Raw genomic sequence first — 16,297 nt, forward strand, 5'->3', positions numbered from 1 at the left:
TCGACGCACGGTTGCGGCGTCGGCGGTGTAGAGGTGGCCTTCTGGGCCTAGAGACAGCGCTAAAGGGAGGCACCCGTGGGGGACGCGGGCTGCTGGGCGAGGAGAGGCCCCGGGAGGGCTGGATGTCCTCAGAGTGGTGGGGACGGGGGTGAGAAGGGACCGAGGAGGTCCTCTGTTCGGAGTGGAGGGAGGAAGATGTCTCAGTGGGGCGAGCAGGGAGGTGCCCAGGAGGTAGGGGTCCTGGAGAAGTGATGTGGCGGGAGGTCCTTGTGGGAGATCGGCGAGGTACCCTTGAGGGTAGGACGGGGGGATCCTGGGCAGGGAGTGCCTAGGGACATGCCCTGGTGGGGTAGGAGGTAGCTTGGTGCCCTGGGGTTGGGGAGTGGAGCTTGGTGGCCTCCTCTCATTCTCTAGGAGCTGGCCGCAGGAGCCCTCTGCCACCATCCAGATCCCCCCTGTGGGGTCCCACCATGCCTGTGGTTGAACTAGGGGCTTGATTGTGGTGGGGCTTGCTGAAGGACCCTGGAGTCTTCAAGAGCTCAGTGCACCCTTTAGCTTTGGGTGCATTGTAGGGATCTGTATGAGTAGTGGATTAATGGAGGAGATGAAGTAGTTTGGTAGGTGATGTATGGGGTTTTTATCAGCGTGACCACAATATGGTGTAGTTCCTACAGCACTTAAGAAGCTTTCTAATAGCAGATGTTTTGCTTTGGATGCAAAGAGTCTCTCACTGCGTTGCTGATTTGCTTTCTTGTACTTCCTCACTTCCTAGATGAAGGAAGATCGCTTTCGGAAACTGTTCGCTGCCTTTGGCAAACTCACCGATTGTTGCCTGAAGTTCACCAAGGAGGGCAAGTTCCGGAAATTTGGCTTCATTGGCTACAGGTCTGAAGATGAAGCTCAACTGGCACTGAACCATTTCAACAGAAGTTTCATAGACACCTCCAGAGTCACAGTGAGTTGATCTTTAAAAAGATCTTCTTTTGATTCTCACAAAAGTTTGTCATTGGAGATTTTGGTTGTCTTAGGGGCGAACAGTCAGGGGCTGAGAAAGCCTAGAGGTTAAGTCATCTGCAGGAAAACAAAGCCTGATACTAGGCCATATTGCTGGAGTCTCAAGCAGGAAGGTGATTCAGATGAGTTGTGTTCATGTGGTAGCAGTGATTTTGGTGCTGGTTGGAACAGCAGTGTCAGGTTTTGAGCTCTCATAATCTGAGCTTTAGAACTGGAGGTCATTTTTCATTTAAAGTCATTCATCTTGCTGTTGTGGACAGAGAATGATTTGTGATAAACAGGACAACTTGTTTGACTGTGCTTAAATGACCACAACAAACTGTTTCCCGTGTTGAGTGAGCCTGTAGCCCTGAGCTAAAGTGAACATCTGTATGAAGCGGCCTGTTCTTCTGCACACATGCCCTCCATCTGATGAGAGTTATAAGAAACATTCTTGAGTGAGACTTATCCAGCAGTTACAGAACCAGACTGCTGAATATATGCTTAATTAAAGATCTGATTGCTTCTTTTCAGGTTGAGTTATGCAAGTCTTTTGGTGACCCTTCAAAACCCAAAGCGTGGAGCAAGCACTCTCAGAAGGCCCCTGCCTCAGAAAAACAGACCGAGAAACTTGTGCCCAGTGGAGCTCCTACAGGCACAAAGAAAGTGAGTCTTGGTTGTTTCCTTGGGGCTCTGATGCGTGTCGGTGACTTGGCAGAGAAAAGGGTCACCTTGTGGGTGGAGAAGGGAACGGAGTAGCTGGGACAGCAGGTGTTGGAGTTCTTATATTTTCTACCTTAGGATCTGTTCCCTGTACCATTAGGTTACCTGAGAAGTTATCTTGGCTGTGCTTCTAATAAGCCTTTCTAAAAATGTTGTTTTTTCTTTCCCTAGAAAGATCCAACAGAAAACCTAAAGGAGGTGAGTTGAGGTTAAATTGCAATCCCTACGTTCTTGCTGGCTTGTATTAAGAGCAAGAGCTGAATCGCATTTGTGGTTTGCTTCCAGTGCTGTTAATTCAGGCAAGGTGTATGATTTAACCAGCTCTGTGACAGTCTAATTTTACTGTAACAAACCATGATTTTAACATTCCCAACACTGGGGACCAGTTTTTTTAATTGTCAGCTACTCTTATGTGAGCGCTGCATCCAGGATAATCCTGTGTCAGCAATTCTGGGCTTTAACCATATGTGAGTTTTATCACATTACACTTGTATATATTTTTCTGGTTTTAGTGTTTTGTTTTCTTCTTTAAAGTGCTTTCTAAACATTAGTTACAAAAAAGAAGGAGTAGCACTGGGAGATTTTGAGAAGACTAGTCCCTCTAAGCACTCACCTCGTGAGTGTGAAGTGGATTCCCCTCTTAGGGACTTTTTTACATTGCTGGAAATGAGACAATATATTTGCATTAAAACTTACTGCTAGCTCTCCTGTGTCTGTCTTCACAGCTTGTCTGCTTGGTTTCTTTTTCAACAGTTGGAAGAAGATGAGACATTCCAGGAGTTCTTGGTGGTTCACCAGAAACGGTCTCAAGTGGCCACTTGGGCTAATGACACTTTGGCAGAGGAGCCCAAGAAGGGGCAATCAAAGCCAGCAGCTGATTATCTCAACTTTGATTCAGATGAATCTGAGGAGCTGAGTGAGGAGGAGGATGGGAATGAACGTTCTGAAGATGAGGAGGAAACTAAAGGTACCAGAAGGAACCAGCACCCTTTGCTTGTCTTTGTCTCAGTGACTGTGAGAGCGGGTGGGCTGATCGGGCCAAACTCGGAGTACTGACTCCAAACAGAGACAGTGTCATCAGAAAGGTGGTTTCTCAAGCATGAGACTTATTTTGTGCACTGTGGATGGATGGACGTTTTCCAAAATTTGGGGAAATGTAGCTTGTGATATTAAGGGGATGGCTTTTGTGCTTTCCACAGTCAGTGCCTAGGAGAGAGTAGCAGGGCAAACTTCGGTGTCTCTCTCTTAAATGCTCCTCTAGCCAGCAGCTGCGTTTGTCTTCGGGGTTTCCAGAGCTGGGTGTTGTTTTCTTTTGATTTATTAACCTGTAGCTGGTGTCTCTGAACTGGTCTGGTCTGTCTTTGGTGCATGTTTCTGGAAACACTGGTGTGTCCTTGGGCCCTGTCAGAGTTAATAGAAACAGAGAGAGTTCAGTATCTTGGATCCTGAAGGGAAAACTGTGTCTTCTGGAGTAGTGGAGTGACTTAGAAGACTGAGAAATCTGGGCTGCAGTCTGGTGTCTGTCACGTTAGTCTCCAGTGTCCCTGCACCACTGATGAATGTGATTTTGGAGCCTTTCTCCCTCCTTGTTTGGTATTTCCTTATGCCATTCTTTTGGAGTGAATGGAGTCTCCCTGCTGCTTCTCACCTCGCTTTGGATAACTAAAATGATCAGTTGATCTTTGGCATGGAGGAGCATTTTGGAGAAATGGCTTTCTCTGTCCTTTACCCTGCAAAGCTAAACTGAACAACTGAAAACCTTCTCTGGGGTCTGTCTGAAGTACTTAGTTGAAGTTGAGACAAAATACTCTTCCATGAAGTTCCTCAAGCTCCTCTCTAATTTGTTTTATACATGAGCTGTTGCTTTGAAAAATAGTCATCCAGACATGTCAGTGTGGAATTGCTGAGATAAAATTGCCCTGCGATTCTCAAGGCTTTCTTCCCTGTGGAAAAGGGAAAGGAGAGGACGGTGGTTCTCTTGATTGTGTCTGTTCTCAGCTTTTACCTGGTTCTCAGCTTTTACCTCAGCATCTGTGTGTAAACTTCTTTGATCTCTCTCTGACAGCAAAGAAAGGAGCGAAGAAGGCAGCTACCAGCAGAGACCTCTCAGATATGGATTACCTGAAATCTAAAGTGGTGAAGGATTCTTCTTCCTCATCCAGTTCAGAGGAGGAAACAGATAGCGACGAGGTGGAAGAGGAAAGTGAGAGTGAGGAGGATTCAGACATTGCAGAAACCACTGGCACCCACACAGATAAAAAGGGGAAGCCAAAAGCCCAACAAACACAGCAAGAGACATCAATGGAGAAGAAGAAAAAAGGATCCACACTAGAGGTATAGCTGAATTAGACTTTTGTCTTCTCTAAAGCAGGAGCTTTATGGGATAGTATGTGTCTGTCAGTCAGTCCAGGGATGAAAGATTGAAGTCTGCAGGACTCCTAGGTACCAGCTTTCTTGGCTTACTAGGCGGAAGCCATCAAAAAAATTTGCTAGATCTCTTCTTAGTGCTGATTGAATTCCTTTCCACCAAGACAGGGCTTCCACACAAGTGCTGCTAGTGCCCTTTTCAGGGGCTTTTCTTTTTTTCCTGTGTCTGTCTGTCTGCAGGAAATGCTGTTCTGCAGAACTGCTTTTAGTGACTGGGTTTGACTGTTCCAGCCAAACATTGCACCTTTATCTGCTACCTCCTGCCCTGTCTGATGCAGTTGTGAGAATCTCTCGATATCCTCTCCCACTCTTCAGCCTCCTGCTTGTTGGACAAGACCAGCTTGTGCTGTGACTTTTGCTGGTTTTCACTCAGTTCTTTTTTTTGTTCCCACTCCTTCTGTCCAGAACCAAGGCAGCTCAGCAGAAGCCAGCACACCGCACACTGTGAAACTTCATGGTGCCCCTTTGAACATCACTGAGGTGAGCTTTGTTACCAAGCTCAAGGGTGTTTTCAGTGTGTGACTCGGCACTATCTTGGCAGAGGCTTCTGTCTTCATTTACGGAGCTGTTTTGAAGGTTTTGTGGGCGGTTGGGGAAACTTTTAAACTGACTTTGTGCACAGATGTTTTATGTTGCATATAGTATTTTTATAATGTATATTAAAAAACCCTAAGTCTGAAACCTGCTCCTTCCTCTATCTGAGAACTTATTTAAACAATTACGTTTCTTCCTACAGCAAAAGATTCGTGAATTCTTCTTGCCTCTGAAGCCAGTGGCAGTTCGGATAGGAAGAAGCACCCAGGGGAAGAATACAGGTAATGTGTATACGTGGAAGGGGGGTTGGCTCTGTGAGTTAGAGGACCTCTTGATCACACCTCTGCTCTTCTCATCTGCAGTTCCAAATCACTGGCTCCTGTCCCAATTCTTGTGGACCTTTCTGTGACTTTGCAGCTCACCTTGCCCTAGTTGCTGTCTGTAGGATGCCATGGGCAGAGTAATGTTGGCTGGGCTCCCTTAGGAGCAGCAGCAGGACCCTTTTCTTTGATCTGCCTCCAGAAATTTCCTAAGCATCCCAAACCATGCCAAGGAAATGTTTCTTCCTCTGGGATAGCTGCAGCAGCACCTGGGGACTTTGCTGACCTGTGCATGTCGGCTGCAGAGCAGTCTTTAGCCCAGGTGGGTCTCCTGACAGGCTGTGGGTACTGAAGGTACCCATCAGAATGGGTGTGGAGCAGGTCTTCAGAGCTGGCAGGGAACTTTGTTATATGCTGTTTTCCTTTCGTAGCCTAACAGCAGATGCACCTTTTATTTGCTCTTTGAGACACCTGTGAAAGCCTACTTTAGCTGTTAAATTGGGCTTCCTTGGTTTTCATATAGAGAATGAGATTTAAAAGGACGCCTTCCAGTCTGCTGTTGCCATTTTCAGGCTGAATTGAAACTTTAATGGGAGCCGGATGCATTATCTATAGGAATCTATATCAAAGAGAGTCCAGTTCACCCTTAATTAGCCTATTAGTGGTTGTGTGTTCCCCACATGGTGCTCAGTTGAACCTTTCCTTCCTCCAAGGTTATATCTTTGTTGACTTCAAGAGTGAAGCAGAAGTGCAGAGGGCCTTGAAGCGAAAGAAAGAATACATAGGTAAGGGCTGTTTGTTCCTTCTCGTGCTGGCTGATGTCAATGGCAGAGTGCTCAGCTGCTGAAGTGTTCACTGCGGAAGTATTGCCTGTTGTTTTAGTTTTTCCCAGGCAGATGGTGGGGATGGTTTCCTCGGCACAGCTGATGCAGGATAAACCAGGTGCCGTGTTAGGAGCAGCATAAAATTGGCAAGTGCCTGAGCTGTGCATGCTGCTCTTTGGCCCTCAGTTTTTGTTGTGTGCTTGAAGTGTATCTTGCTCTTCTTATAAAAATGGTATTGTTTAAATCTGGTTGGGATAGTATAGAGGATTTGTACAAATGAGTTTGTAAGCCTGTTTTTGAAACCTGTTGTTGGCCTAGTCCTTAGCTGAACTACTAGGATTATATTTGCAAAAATCTGATGCAGAATGGGAGTATCCACTTGGAAGCCTGTGCACTAGGTTGGCTCAGGCAAAAAGACTGGAGCCAAAGGAAAAGAAAGAGAGACAGAAAGGGAGATTGTGGATTTGTCTAGCAAATGTTATCCTGGTTTTTATGAAGACTTGATTTCTTGCAGCCCTCCCCACCTTTTTTAAAAAATCAGACAGTATTCTGCTCAAAGCTCATGGAATGGTAATTGCTTGTGTCACTGCTGTAAACCCTCTTTGCACATTGATATTGATTGCCCATGGCCTTGGGAAGCACCTAATGTGCCTCCATGTATGTTTGTGGATTAGGTGGACGATGCATTGAGGTATTCCGTTGCAAGAACACCCCAAAAGAAACTGTTACAGCAAAACCTGATAAGCAGCCGTGGCAAAGAAGGAAGAGGGACGATGAGGAAGAAGAGGAGTTGTCTGAATCAGGGAGACTCTTTGTCAGGAATCTTCCCTTTACTAGCACTGAGGAGGACTTGGAGAAGATCTTTTCCAAGTATGGTAAGTATTTACTGTAGGACTGGGACTTGAAGGGCTATGTCTTCTTGCATACGGAAGTTTTCTTGCTGGGTATGAAAGCTCCGTGTCCCACACCACTTGGTGTTGAACCAACTCCCATCGTCTTTCTTGCCCGGTGTGGTAGTGTGTGGCAGCTTGGTTTGAAGCTGGTGCCAACTCCATGCTCCTTCACTTGAACCGTGTGCTGCTGTGTGTATCTGCCGTCATCACCCACCTCACATCTCTGGTGCCGCAGTAAGAGCTCTTGCCAGTCAGTGTAGGCTCTGAGTCCTAGTGAGATGAGGAAGAGGAGAAGATAACCAAAAGCATCTGCTGCATGAGATATTGGTCATTCAGGAGATTTCTAGGTACTGTAGGTAAGAGGTAAATCTCTGAGATATATCCCAAATTCTTGTTCATGTTGGGCATGTCAGAAGGAAGCTTGAAGCTCCCTTTTCTAGCTGAAAGTTAAACAAATTTAAGGTTGTCTTGGCATTAGAGTGTCCTGGTGGGGAAAGAGGGTTAGGTTCTGCAAATCTTAATTCCTGATTGAAGGTAAATGCAGCTGCTTGGAGCTTGCCTGGTTTGTGTCATGAGTCAGAGCCCTCTGAGCTGCCGCGCAGTGCCACACACCAGACTTGGCATGCTTTTGCTGGGCCTGCCTCTCAGTCTGCAGCCAGCAGCTCCTCACCCAGCCTGGTGGCTCGCTGCACATCCTCTGTAATATTCAGAGCTACTCTTTGTCTCCTCTCCTCCCTGGCTTTGTCCAGGAGGTGCCAGTTCAGAGTGTGTGATGGCCATGTGAGGACATAATGGAAGGGCCTTGTCTTTTGCAGGGCCCATCTCAGAGATCCATTTCCCTATAGACAGACTGACCAAGAAACCCAAAGGATTTGCTTTTGTCACCTATATGATTCCTGAGCACGCAGTGAAGGCCTACGCAGAAATGGATGGGCAAGTGTTCCAGGTACAGTGACTCATGGTTTTGGACTGCAGCTGATGGGAGTGTTTGTTAGGAACGTGCCTGAGTGTCTGCTTCCATGCTTTGCTGAAAAGGTTGAATCTCTCCTGCCTTCCTGTATGGGGAGATAGTTGCTTTTGGTACAGTAGCCTGAACATCCTTGCAGGTACCAAAATCTGAGCTAAAGGTGGAGAAGGAGATCCGAGTCTCAATCTGTCACATTGTGCGGCTGCTCTGACTTGCAGTAATGTCTCCTTTGGGAAGGAAGGTTCCCTCCTTCCACCTAGGCTGCTTGACTAGAAAAGATGCTAGAAAACTTCCTCCACTCTGCTTAGTTCATTAACTTCTATGAGTTATTTCGGAGCTCTTGGACCACTTCTTCCTTTCTTCTAGGGTAGAATGATGCATCTCTTACCGTCCACAATCAAAAAGGAGAAAATCGAAGATGTAGATGCAGAAGAGTCTTCCTCCTACAAAAAGCAGAAAGAGGCCAAGGACAAAGCCAACAGTGCCAGGTACAGCAGTTTCTTGTGGTGGGGCAAGGCAATACAACCTGCCAAATTCCCAAGTGGCAGGGATGCATGCTGAGGTCTTTGCACAGCTGTATAGATTACCGAGTCAATAAAGCATTTGCTATGCAAGTCTCTGTTTCCTTTATCTCTCACCTACTTGATTACTCTGTCCAAGTAGCTCTGGTAGTTCAGGAAGCAGCAGAAATTGAGAAAAGCATGTTTTTGAATGGCATTGTGTAGGAGTTTATTTCTCTGGTGTCTAGTAAAAGTTGGTCTGATGCTGTAATTCTTTGGGGTAGTGGTTTCAGATCAGTTGGGTCTTTCCCCTTTAGTTGGCCACCTGTATTTCTAGAACTTATAGGAACTTTATCTTTCTATGTAGCAAACTAGTTTGAAAGAAGTGGCTGCTACTTTCCAACTGAAAGGGAAAGAAATGCAACCTTGTTTGCGTGGCCTTCACACTTCTAGGAAACCAGTCGAAAAAACATGAGCCAGCACCTGAACTTCCAGCTTGTAACTGCAGAGCTGTGACCAGTGACCTCTAGGGAAAAAGAGTTAAGCTGCTTGCGCTGCTGCCTTTCTGTTCACTCTCCAGTCATACCTCCCTCATCCTGTCCCTTTTCTAAGGATGTTCTACCCTTCTTTCCCTCTGACTTCACCCTGGCTGCTAATGGTGGCATTCAAGGCTGTTTTTTCCAAGGACCACTGAATAGAGAGGCACCAGAGGAAGAAGGGACCGTGTGACCCTCAACCTGATTCTTCTTTCTCTTTCCAGCTCTCACAACTGGAACACGTTGTTTGTGGGGACAAATGCTGTGGCTGATGCCATTGCTCAGAAGTACAATGCTTCTAAAAGCCAAGTGCTGGATCATGTGAGTTGGGTTATTGATCAGCTGGGATGAGAAATCACTTTTCTATCTGCTTCCTTGTGTCCAGGATCTTTCTGGTCTTTTTGTGGAGCAAAAGCCTCTGTGCATCAACAAGCACGATGCAGGCTCAGTGAGACATCAGTGGTGCTGTAGCTTCTCTGTGAGATCTGAGCCTAACAATTCCTTTGTCACTGGAAGACAAAGAGACACTCCCAGCTTTTCTGTATCTAAATTTTGCACTTCTGTATAATGAGAGGTTGATGACAATTTACACCCTAAAGCTCAGATCCTTCCTGGAAGCTTCATTTTGCCTTGGGAAACATTCTGACTCCAACAGCAAAACTCTTAGCAGCTTCAGAGGAACTAGAGCATTTTACCTTCAAACTCTGCCAGATTCCCTTTGTGTCTGCTTATGAGAACAGCAGGAACAACAGATGCCCAGCATCTTCCTGGATCAGGCTCTTTGCTTCCCTCTTTTGAGCTTTGTCATGTTGTCAACTGATGTTCTTGCCTGCAGGAGAGTAAAGACAGCGTGGCAGTGAGGGTTGCTCTAGGAGAAACCGAGCTGGTCCAGGAAATTCGCCGATTCCTCATTGAAAATGGAGTCAGCCTGGATGCCTTCAGTCAGGTGAGATGCCCAGCTGGAGGCAGTGATGTGGCCTTACCTCTTCTATGTGATGGCCTAGTCCTAGTGTCCTCAGCTCTCTTTGAAATTCATAATTAAATCTTCAGCATCTTGCAGTATCGAACCTTTATATGGCTTGCAAAATGCTCTGTGCATTTGAAAATGCAACTGCTCACGGGATAGTTAAAATACGTAGTATGATTGCTTATAGTATGGTGGTCAGCTTGCTGTAGGCAGAGAAGGAGTCCTGTGTCCAAGGTGGATCTGGAGCCGAAACCTCCATACCTGGGCATTTCTGGAACAGGAGATTGTACTGGAGTGTGGATCTTATAGGAAGTGTTTTCTAAATGGCTGGATTATCTTGGATCCTGGAAAGGGATAGAGTGAGAGAGCACAGTGTGTTGAATCTGAAATCTTTAGTTAGTAAGATCCTGGGTTTTGCTTTTTTAAAATCCAGTCTCTCCTTTCTTCTACTGAACACATCAGGCTGCTGGTGAGCGGAGTAAAACAGTCATCCTGGTAAAGAACCTCCCTGCCAGCACAAGTGTCGCAGAGCTGGAGGACGTCTTTGGCAAACACGGCAGCCTGGGCCGAGTGCTGCTGCCAGAAGGAGGCATCACGGCCATCGTGGAGTTCCTGGAGCCAACTGAGGCCAAGCAAGCGTTCACCAGACTGGCCTACTCCAAGGTAAGCATGGCAAGGGGCAAGCTGCCTGGAGAGTGTGGATCTGGGCTAGTTGGGAAGCTGCAGGCAGGAGTGCTTGCTACAAATGTGAGATGCAGAGGACTTTTGAGGGAAGTGAGATATCCCAGCACCACTGCTGTTACTCTTTATCCCTTAGATTTAGGGAGATGCCCGGTACATCTTTTTGCAGCAGTGGCTGAGTACGGTTCAACCTGCAGAAAACAGCTGAAGGAGGGAGCTGTGACTCATCTAGAAAAGCCTCAGTGGCCTGGAGAGGGTTTATTTTGCCTTTTGCAATACAGGAGTGCAGTACAAGTTAGACTGTGGTCCTGTGTGAGGCTGGATACAGACTCCCCTTTGGTGAAAGAGAGTTTAGTCAGCTGAAAAGGTTGTACAGCTTTTCCACTGCAGTTTACCTAGAGTGAGAGGAAAATAAAGCTGAGAGCAGAGGTTTTTCTCCAGGCCTTGCCCTCCTCTCTTCATGTTTCTCCTGTTTTCTCTTTACAGTTTCATTCTGTGCCTTTGTATCTGGAATGGGCTCCAATGGGTGTCTTCTTCAGCCCAGCCACTGAGAAAAAAACCTTTCAGGCTCCAGAAGAGGAGGGCAAAGCAAAGCTGGTACCTGGTAAGAGCTTTCACTTTGGGACAGAGGTACCTCTGGTTGTTTCGCTGCTCCTTTATGTGTAAAGCAACAATGCAGATACTCCTGAACCTTTGGGGATGAAACCAGTCTCACAAAGTTGTCTGCACAACCTTTAGGGTCCCTCTCTCTGTGGTGCATTAGTTGATCACACAAGCACTGTGCTCGTTCCTGCCCCTGCCCTTGTTGCCTCCTGGATGAGATGTAGGCAGTGCAGTGCTGCTGACAGCCCACAGGTTCAGTTTAGGCTGGGCTAATATGAGAGACTTTTGGTCCTATCTGGTCTTGGCGGCAGCTGTTGGGAGAGCAGTAGCTGTTCTCTGACCTCCTGAGCATGTGTGCAGTTGTGTGCTGTGCAAGGACACTGTCCCTGCCCATGAGGGATCATGGGCATCCATGATGGGCACCCATCCCAGCAGCAGTGGATGGAGAGGCTGATCTGCTGGTGACAGGCTGTGCTTTAAATCCACAGCCTCTGTGCTGGGTGCAGTTCTTTATTGCCCTTCAGTATTTGTTTGGGCTTAACAGACCATATTCCTTCATGTGCTTATGGAGAAAAACTACCATTTCACATCCTTGTGGCTGGCAAGAGGTGAGGCTTCAGCACAACAGAGAAGGATACTTGAGGAAGTTTGAGGCCCCTTGGCTAGGTCAGGAGGTGTCTGGGTTGGTGTGAGATTGTCTGAGTGCTGGGGAAGCAGGTTTGTCAACTTTCTACACAAAGAATAGGCCGTATTATAGTTTTCGTGGGGACATGTTCATATACTGTGTGTTGAACTTGCTTCAGTCTGTGTTCACCCACAAATAGCCAATAGAGAACTGGCCTTGTTCCTGTTGGAGTAGTAATGATTAGCTGGGGTAGTGGGCAAGCTCTCCCAGAACTCTTACAAAGTTGGGTTTGTTCTTTTTGTTTCAGGTGAAGCTATAAAGGGCTCGGAGGAAACAGCAGCACAGGAGGAAGAAGAGGAGGAAGAAGAGGAGGAAGAGGAAGAAGAAAGCATTCCTGGGTGTACTTTGTTCATCAAAAACCTGAACTTTGCCACCACAGAAGACACACTGAAGGAGGTAAGCCATAAGCGAGGAGAGGGGACTGGGTTTTGCTTAGCATAGTCCACTCAGATGGAGCAGGAGGGTGTTGAGTGTGTGGTTGAGGGCCAGACTGAGATGCCTGATGGAATAAAGCCCCCACTGCCATGGGCTAGAAGAAAGGGTTCTGCTCTGCTGCAGAAGGCAGAGCGCAAGCCGTTTTCCACCTGTTGTGCTGAGGAGAAAGTGTTTAAAGGAATTAAATTGCAGCCAGTATGACCTAATGGGAGATGAGGGAGCACTGAGTTGTACTGGGATTGGGAACCTCTGCTTTGGGCTTTCAGACGTCAATTTAAACCAATATATCTGAAACTGTTGCTAGTGTTTAATTCCACTTTGGGACAGGTGGAGGCAGTAGGAAATATTTTAAGATTCCTCATTTCCCGTGCTTTCTGTAATGCTTCTCCTTGGGACAAGCATTTTTGCAGGTGCAATACTGCTTTCTGTGTGAAGGCAATAAAAAAATAAGTGATGACTTCACTGAAATGTGCTTTTCATCTAAGTTTCTGCTCTATGAAGACTGAGCTGTCTGTGCTGCTATACCTCAGCAAAGCATTTGGGAGAGATGGCAGCATTTCTAAAGCTATGTAGGATGTTAATAGTGAAATACGGAAAAGCAGCTGGGAGTTGTTGTCTCTGCCACTTCTTTAACCACGTGAAATGCCACATTTCATGGCCTAAGGGTACTGGCGCGGTGTCAGTCCATGCTGGACTCATGCTCTTCTACCTTGTGACTGTGGTACTGTGTAGAAACCCTGGTCCAGTTGGGTCTGGGGACAAAAGTAAATGTTCAGAGGAGGACTGGAACTTGTCCCCTCTTCTTTTTTCTGCCTTCTGGCTGCAGTTTTACAAGGGAGTTGAATAGATGGTTTGCAGCCCCTGCTACCCTCCAGTCCCTCCTGCATGTCTTTGGAAAGAGCCGTGTTCTAGGGGGATCACAGCGGTCACCCACCCCTAAGGTTCCTACCTGGCTGAGGGCATCCTGTGTTCTTCCAGCACCATCCCAGATCTCTGCACTGTTTCTGAGGACTGGTGAAGGATTTCTGGGAAAGTGTGTATCCATTTCTTTAAAAGTGTGTGTGTGTATTTGTACAGAAATAATTTTATAAGAGGAGACCCAGCTGCAGTGACTGCTTGTTGGGTCTGTGCTGGGGGGAGGTGGGCCATTGTCACTCAAGTTGAGTTGCATGCCTGTGACAAAGGGAACTGTATCACGTGTCCAAATTCCTTGCAGACATTCTCCAAAGTGGGAGCTGTGAAGAGCTGCACAATATCGAAGAAGAAAGACAAAGCAGGTACTCTAGATGTTGCTGTTCAATTCCTTCCCTCGGCTGGTTGCTGAGGGCTCAGGTGTGGTATTGCTTTAGCATTCATCTGGCTGAGCATTTGTGTTCTTGTTGGTGAAATCTTTAATATTTCTAGAAGTATGCCTGTTGAAATGGCTGAAAGCAACAACCAAAAACACCCTGGGGTTCGGTCTAGAAGGTTAAGCTCAATTGTGGGATTTGTGGAGACGTGGTCTTCTCTTGAGATCTTGAGAAGAGAAGCCAACTCCTTCAGGATCACAAAAGAGAGCGGGATACAAGTTGAAAGGAACCAGTGCCCCACGATGATTAAATCTGCGCACAACATGCTTTATCTGCAATGATGTCCGGGATCTTCAAGGATGCCTGGCTGAATACTGTGCTGAGTGGGCTTCATTTGCCTTCTGCCTGCCAGCTTCGAAGCCAGCGGGCTGTGGTGACGAGTGGTTATTCCTGTTGCATTGACTGCGCTGGATAGGTGGGTTGTGTCTTCCCAGATTTTAGGGAGTTTCACAGCTTTACAGGATTTTGCCTTAATAGGGTTCCTCTTGCTTGGGATACTTGAAAATTCAGATCCACTGAAAGCAAGTGAAATAAAACAAACCCTTCAGTACTGCTCGCATGTCTGGCTGTAGACATGCTCATGACCAGACAGCAACATTTGAGTCCGGGCAGATCTCATACCACCTACCAAAGTGATCCCCTTCCATCACTGTGGGGTCTTCTATGCAGTCTGCTACCATCGAGATTTTGAAGTTGGAAACTGGATGTTATGGTTTTGGTTGTGTATTTTTCCTTTCCTCACTCAGCCTTTATTATGGCTCTTGTACTGGTCAGTGTGTTCTTCAGAAGTGTGGTGTGACCACAGGTGCTGCAAACTTTTGCCGTGCAGGGGGCTGGAACAGGCATCACTTCCTTTTGGCGTGAAACCAGCAGGTTTATAGAAGTGCTTGCTCCTTATGTGCTTTGCAGATCTCAAAGGCATTTTGTCTCTTAAATGAAATGGAGGATTTGCATTTTGTGATGATGGGAAATGCAGCACGTGGCAGTCCAGACTGAAACAGAACTCACATGCTCAGCTCCCAGCAGTGGTCAGTAACTGACTGCTTGCCAAGTGTTGGCCAAAATGAATTTCTGAAGGGGTCACAGGTTACAGGTGTCTCCTATGGGGACCAAACTGCAACCTGCATATTGCTATCCTGCAACAAAAGTCATGCCCATTTCTGGGTAGTTCAGACATGAGGAAAAAGTCCTGTGTATAAGCAAAAGTTTGTGTATCCACAATGGGATCACTTACCCTATGACCAGCCGTTGTTTTGTAGGACTTAGCATTTTATTTAAGGAGGTTTCACTGAAATGACGCAAAGTAAAAAATCCGTTTTTCATGCAGCATCCGCTACCTCCTCTTCAACATCAGCACCAAACCAAGCTGTTATAGAACAGCATCTTGCTCATGACAAGTCAGTAAGGGATGCTCATGAGGAGCGTCAGGGCATGGCCAGGCTGGCCCTTTGCTTGGGTGTTAGTTTCTGTCCTCCCAGTTTTGGCAATCAACGCTTGCTCCTGCTTTGTTTCTAAATCTGCTTAATGTTGTAGATGTTTCCTGCTAGCTTAATAAGCCCTCTTTCTTTGCTGACAGGCACTTTGCTTTCAATGGGCTTTGGATTTGTGGAGTACAAGAAGCCAGAGAGTGCCCAGAAGGCCCTGCGCAGGCTCCAGGTAAGCTTAAGCATTTTCAGTTCAGATTTCTTTCCAGATATGGTGGGCAAAGGCTAGGATGAACTGGGAAGTTCAAAATGTAGCTGAGGATGTCAGGGCTCTGAGTTACACTGTGCAGATGGAGAAGCCTCTAAAATGGGCTGTTTCTAAGGGAAGAGAGTATGTGAAGGGACAGGACTTCATTGAAAAGACAGTTTCCTGGTGCTGATGGTGGCAGAAAATATGCAATGATTGAAATTTAATGAGTATATTCTGCGAGATGCTGTTTTCAGGATTGATGGAGTCGCAGGTCCCCACTTGCAAAGACAGCAAATATTGCTTAGCATTTAGTGCTGCGGTGCTCAGCTTTACCTTCTGTGACTCTGCCATTGCTTCAGGATCTTCTAGCCTCCTGCCTTCTCCATGACACATGCCACAGGGTTTGGCTGCTCTCTGAAGGAATAAATCATTCTTTCTGCTGCTAGAAAAACACTCTGGTGTTTGGTCTGCGCTACCCAGGTGGTGCATGCCAGACAGCTGGAGCGATTCCTTTCTAGGCAGACCACAAGCCATGAATCCCACCTTCAGCAGGCGGTCACTGCACATTCCACAGCCTAGGTAGTGTTGAGGTAGACACACGTTCTCCATCCTTTTGAAAGGCAGACTCCTGGGGAAGAGAGAAAGCAGGAAAATGGGTATTTTGTGGAGGGAGTGGGTACGAGGTTCCCAGTGTAATGCCTTTGCCTGTCGTGTCATGTGCCGTGCCAGGGATGGTGAGGCGAGAGGCTGCCTGCTTTCAGTGCTGAACTGCAGGAAGTTCTTTGAGGTGCAGAAAACAAGAGACAGAAAGCTTTCTTGCTGTATTGGCTACTGATGGCCAATAAGACATCCATGGCTCATTCAGTTAAAAATAAGGCAGTCCTTGCCTTGAAGAGTTTGTAGTTTAGAGGTAAGGGAAACCATAGCCCAAAGCAGTGAAGGACTTGCCTTTGCTAGTTCAGTGGCAGAGCCGAGGTTGATGGACAGCTAGATCAGGGATGCTGGCTGCTGCTTCAGTCTGTCAAGCTGTCTCTAACCTCATATCAGAAACCTTGCCTTGCATGAGCGGTGCTCGACAGAGAAAAACTTTGGCAGGAAGAAAGGAAGGAATACATAGAAAGATGTGAAATGCTCTTGTATCCTGGAAGCTTGGAAGCTGTTGAGACTTTGATTTTATTTCTTTCCC

General features: G+C 46.8%; 1 protein-coding gene across 1 annotated transcript in view; it reads left to right on the forward strand.

The window, feature by feature from the left end:
* The first annotated feature begins 772 nt into the window (after positions 1–772).
* The window catches only part of RBM19 (RNA binding motif protein 19), a 55,211-nt gene continuing 39,686 nt past the window's right edge, over positions 773–16,297 (forward strand). Inside the window, exons 1-19 of the mRNA XM_010182580.1 lie at positions 773–955; positions 1,528–1,663; positions 1,712–1,719; positions 1,888–1,914; positions 2,470–2,683; positions 3,782–4,050; positions 4,549–4,623; positions 4,880–4,958; positions 5,711–5,782; positions 6,496–6,696; positions 7,530–7,660; positions 8,048–8,169; positions 8,942–9,038; positions 9,553–9,663; positions 10,147–10,347; positions 10,852–10,975; positions 11,901–12,049; positions 13,305–13,365; positions 15,014–15,093. Coding sequence (XP_010180882.1) covers positions 773–955; positions 1,528–1,663; positions 1,712–1,719; positions 1,888–1,914; positions 2,470–2,683; positions 3,782–4,050; positions 4,549–4,623; positions 4,880–4,958; positions 5,711–5,782; positions 6,496–6,696; positions 7,530–7,660; positions 8,048–8,169; positions 8,942–9,038; positions 9,553–9,663; positions 10,147–10,347; positions 10,852–10,975; positions 11,901–12,049; positions 13,305–13,365; positions 15,014–15,093 — 2,340 coding nt within the window. The remainder of the gene's footprint in view (positions 956–1,527; positions 1,664–1,711; positions 1,720–1,887; positions 1,915–2,469; positions 2,684–3,781; positions 4,051–4,548; positions 4,624–4,879; positions 4,959–5,710; positions 5,783–6,495; positions 6,697–7,529; positions 7,661–8,047; positions 8,170–8,941; positions 9,039–9,552; positions 9,664–10,146; positions 10,348–10,851; positions 10,976–11,900; positions 12,050–13,304; positions 13,366–15,013; positions 15,094–16,297) is intronic.

This window comes from Mesitornis unicolor, unplaced genomic scaffold (genome assembly GCF_000695765.1).
Source record: "Mesitornis unicolor isolate BGI_N332 unplaced genomic scaffold, ASM69576v1 scaffold21590, whole genome shotgun sequence".
Lineage (NCBI taxonomy): Eukaryota > Metazoa > Chordata > Aves > Mesitornithiformes > Mesitornithidae > Mesitornis > Mesitornis unicolor.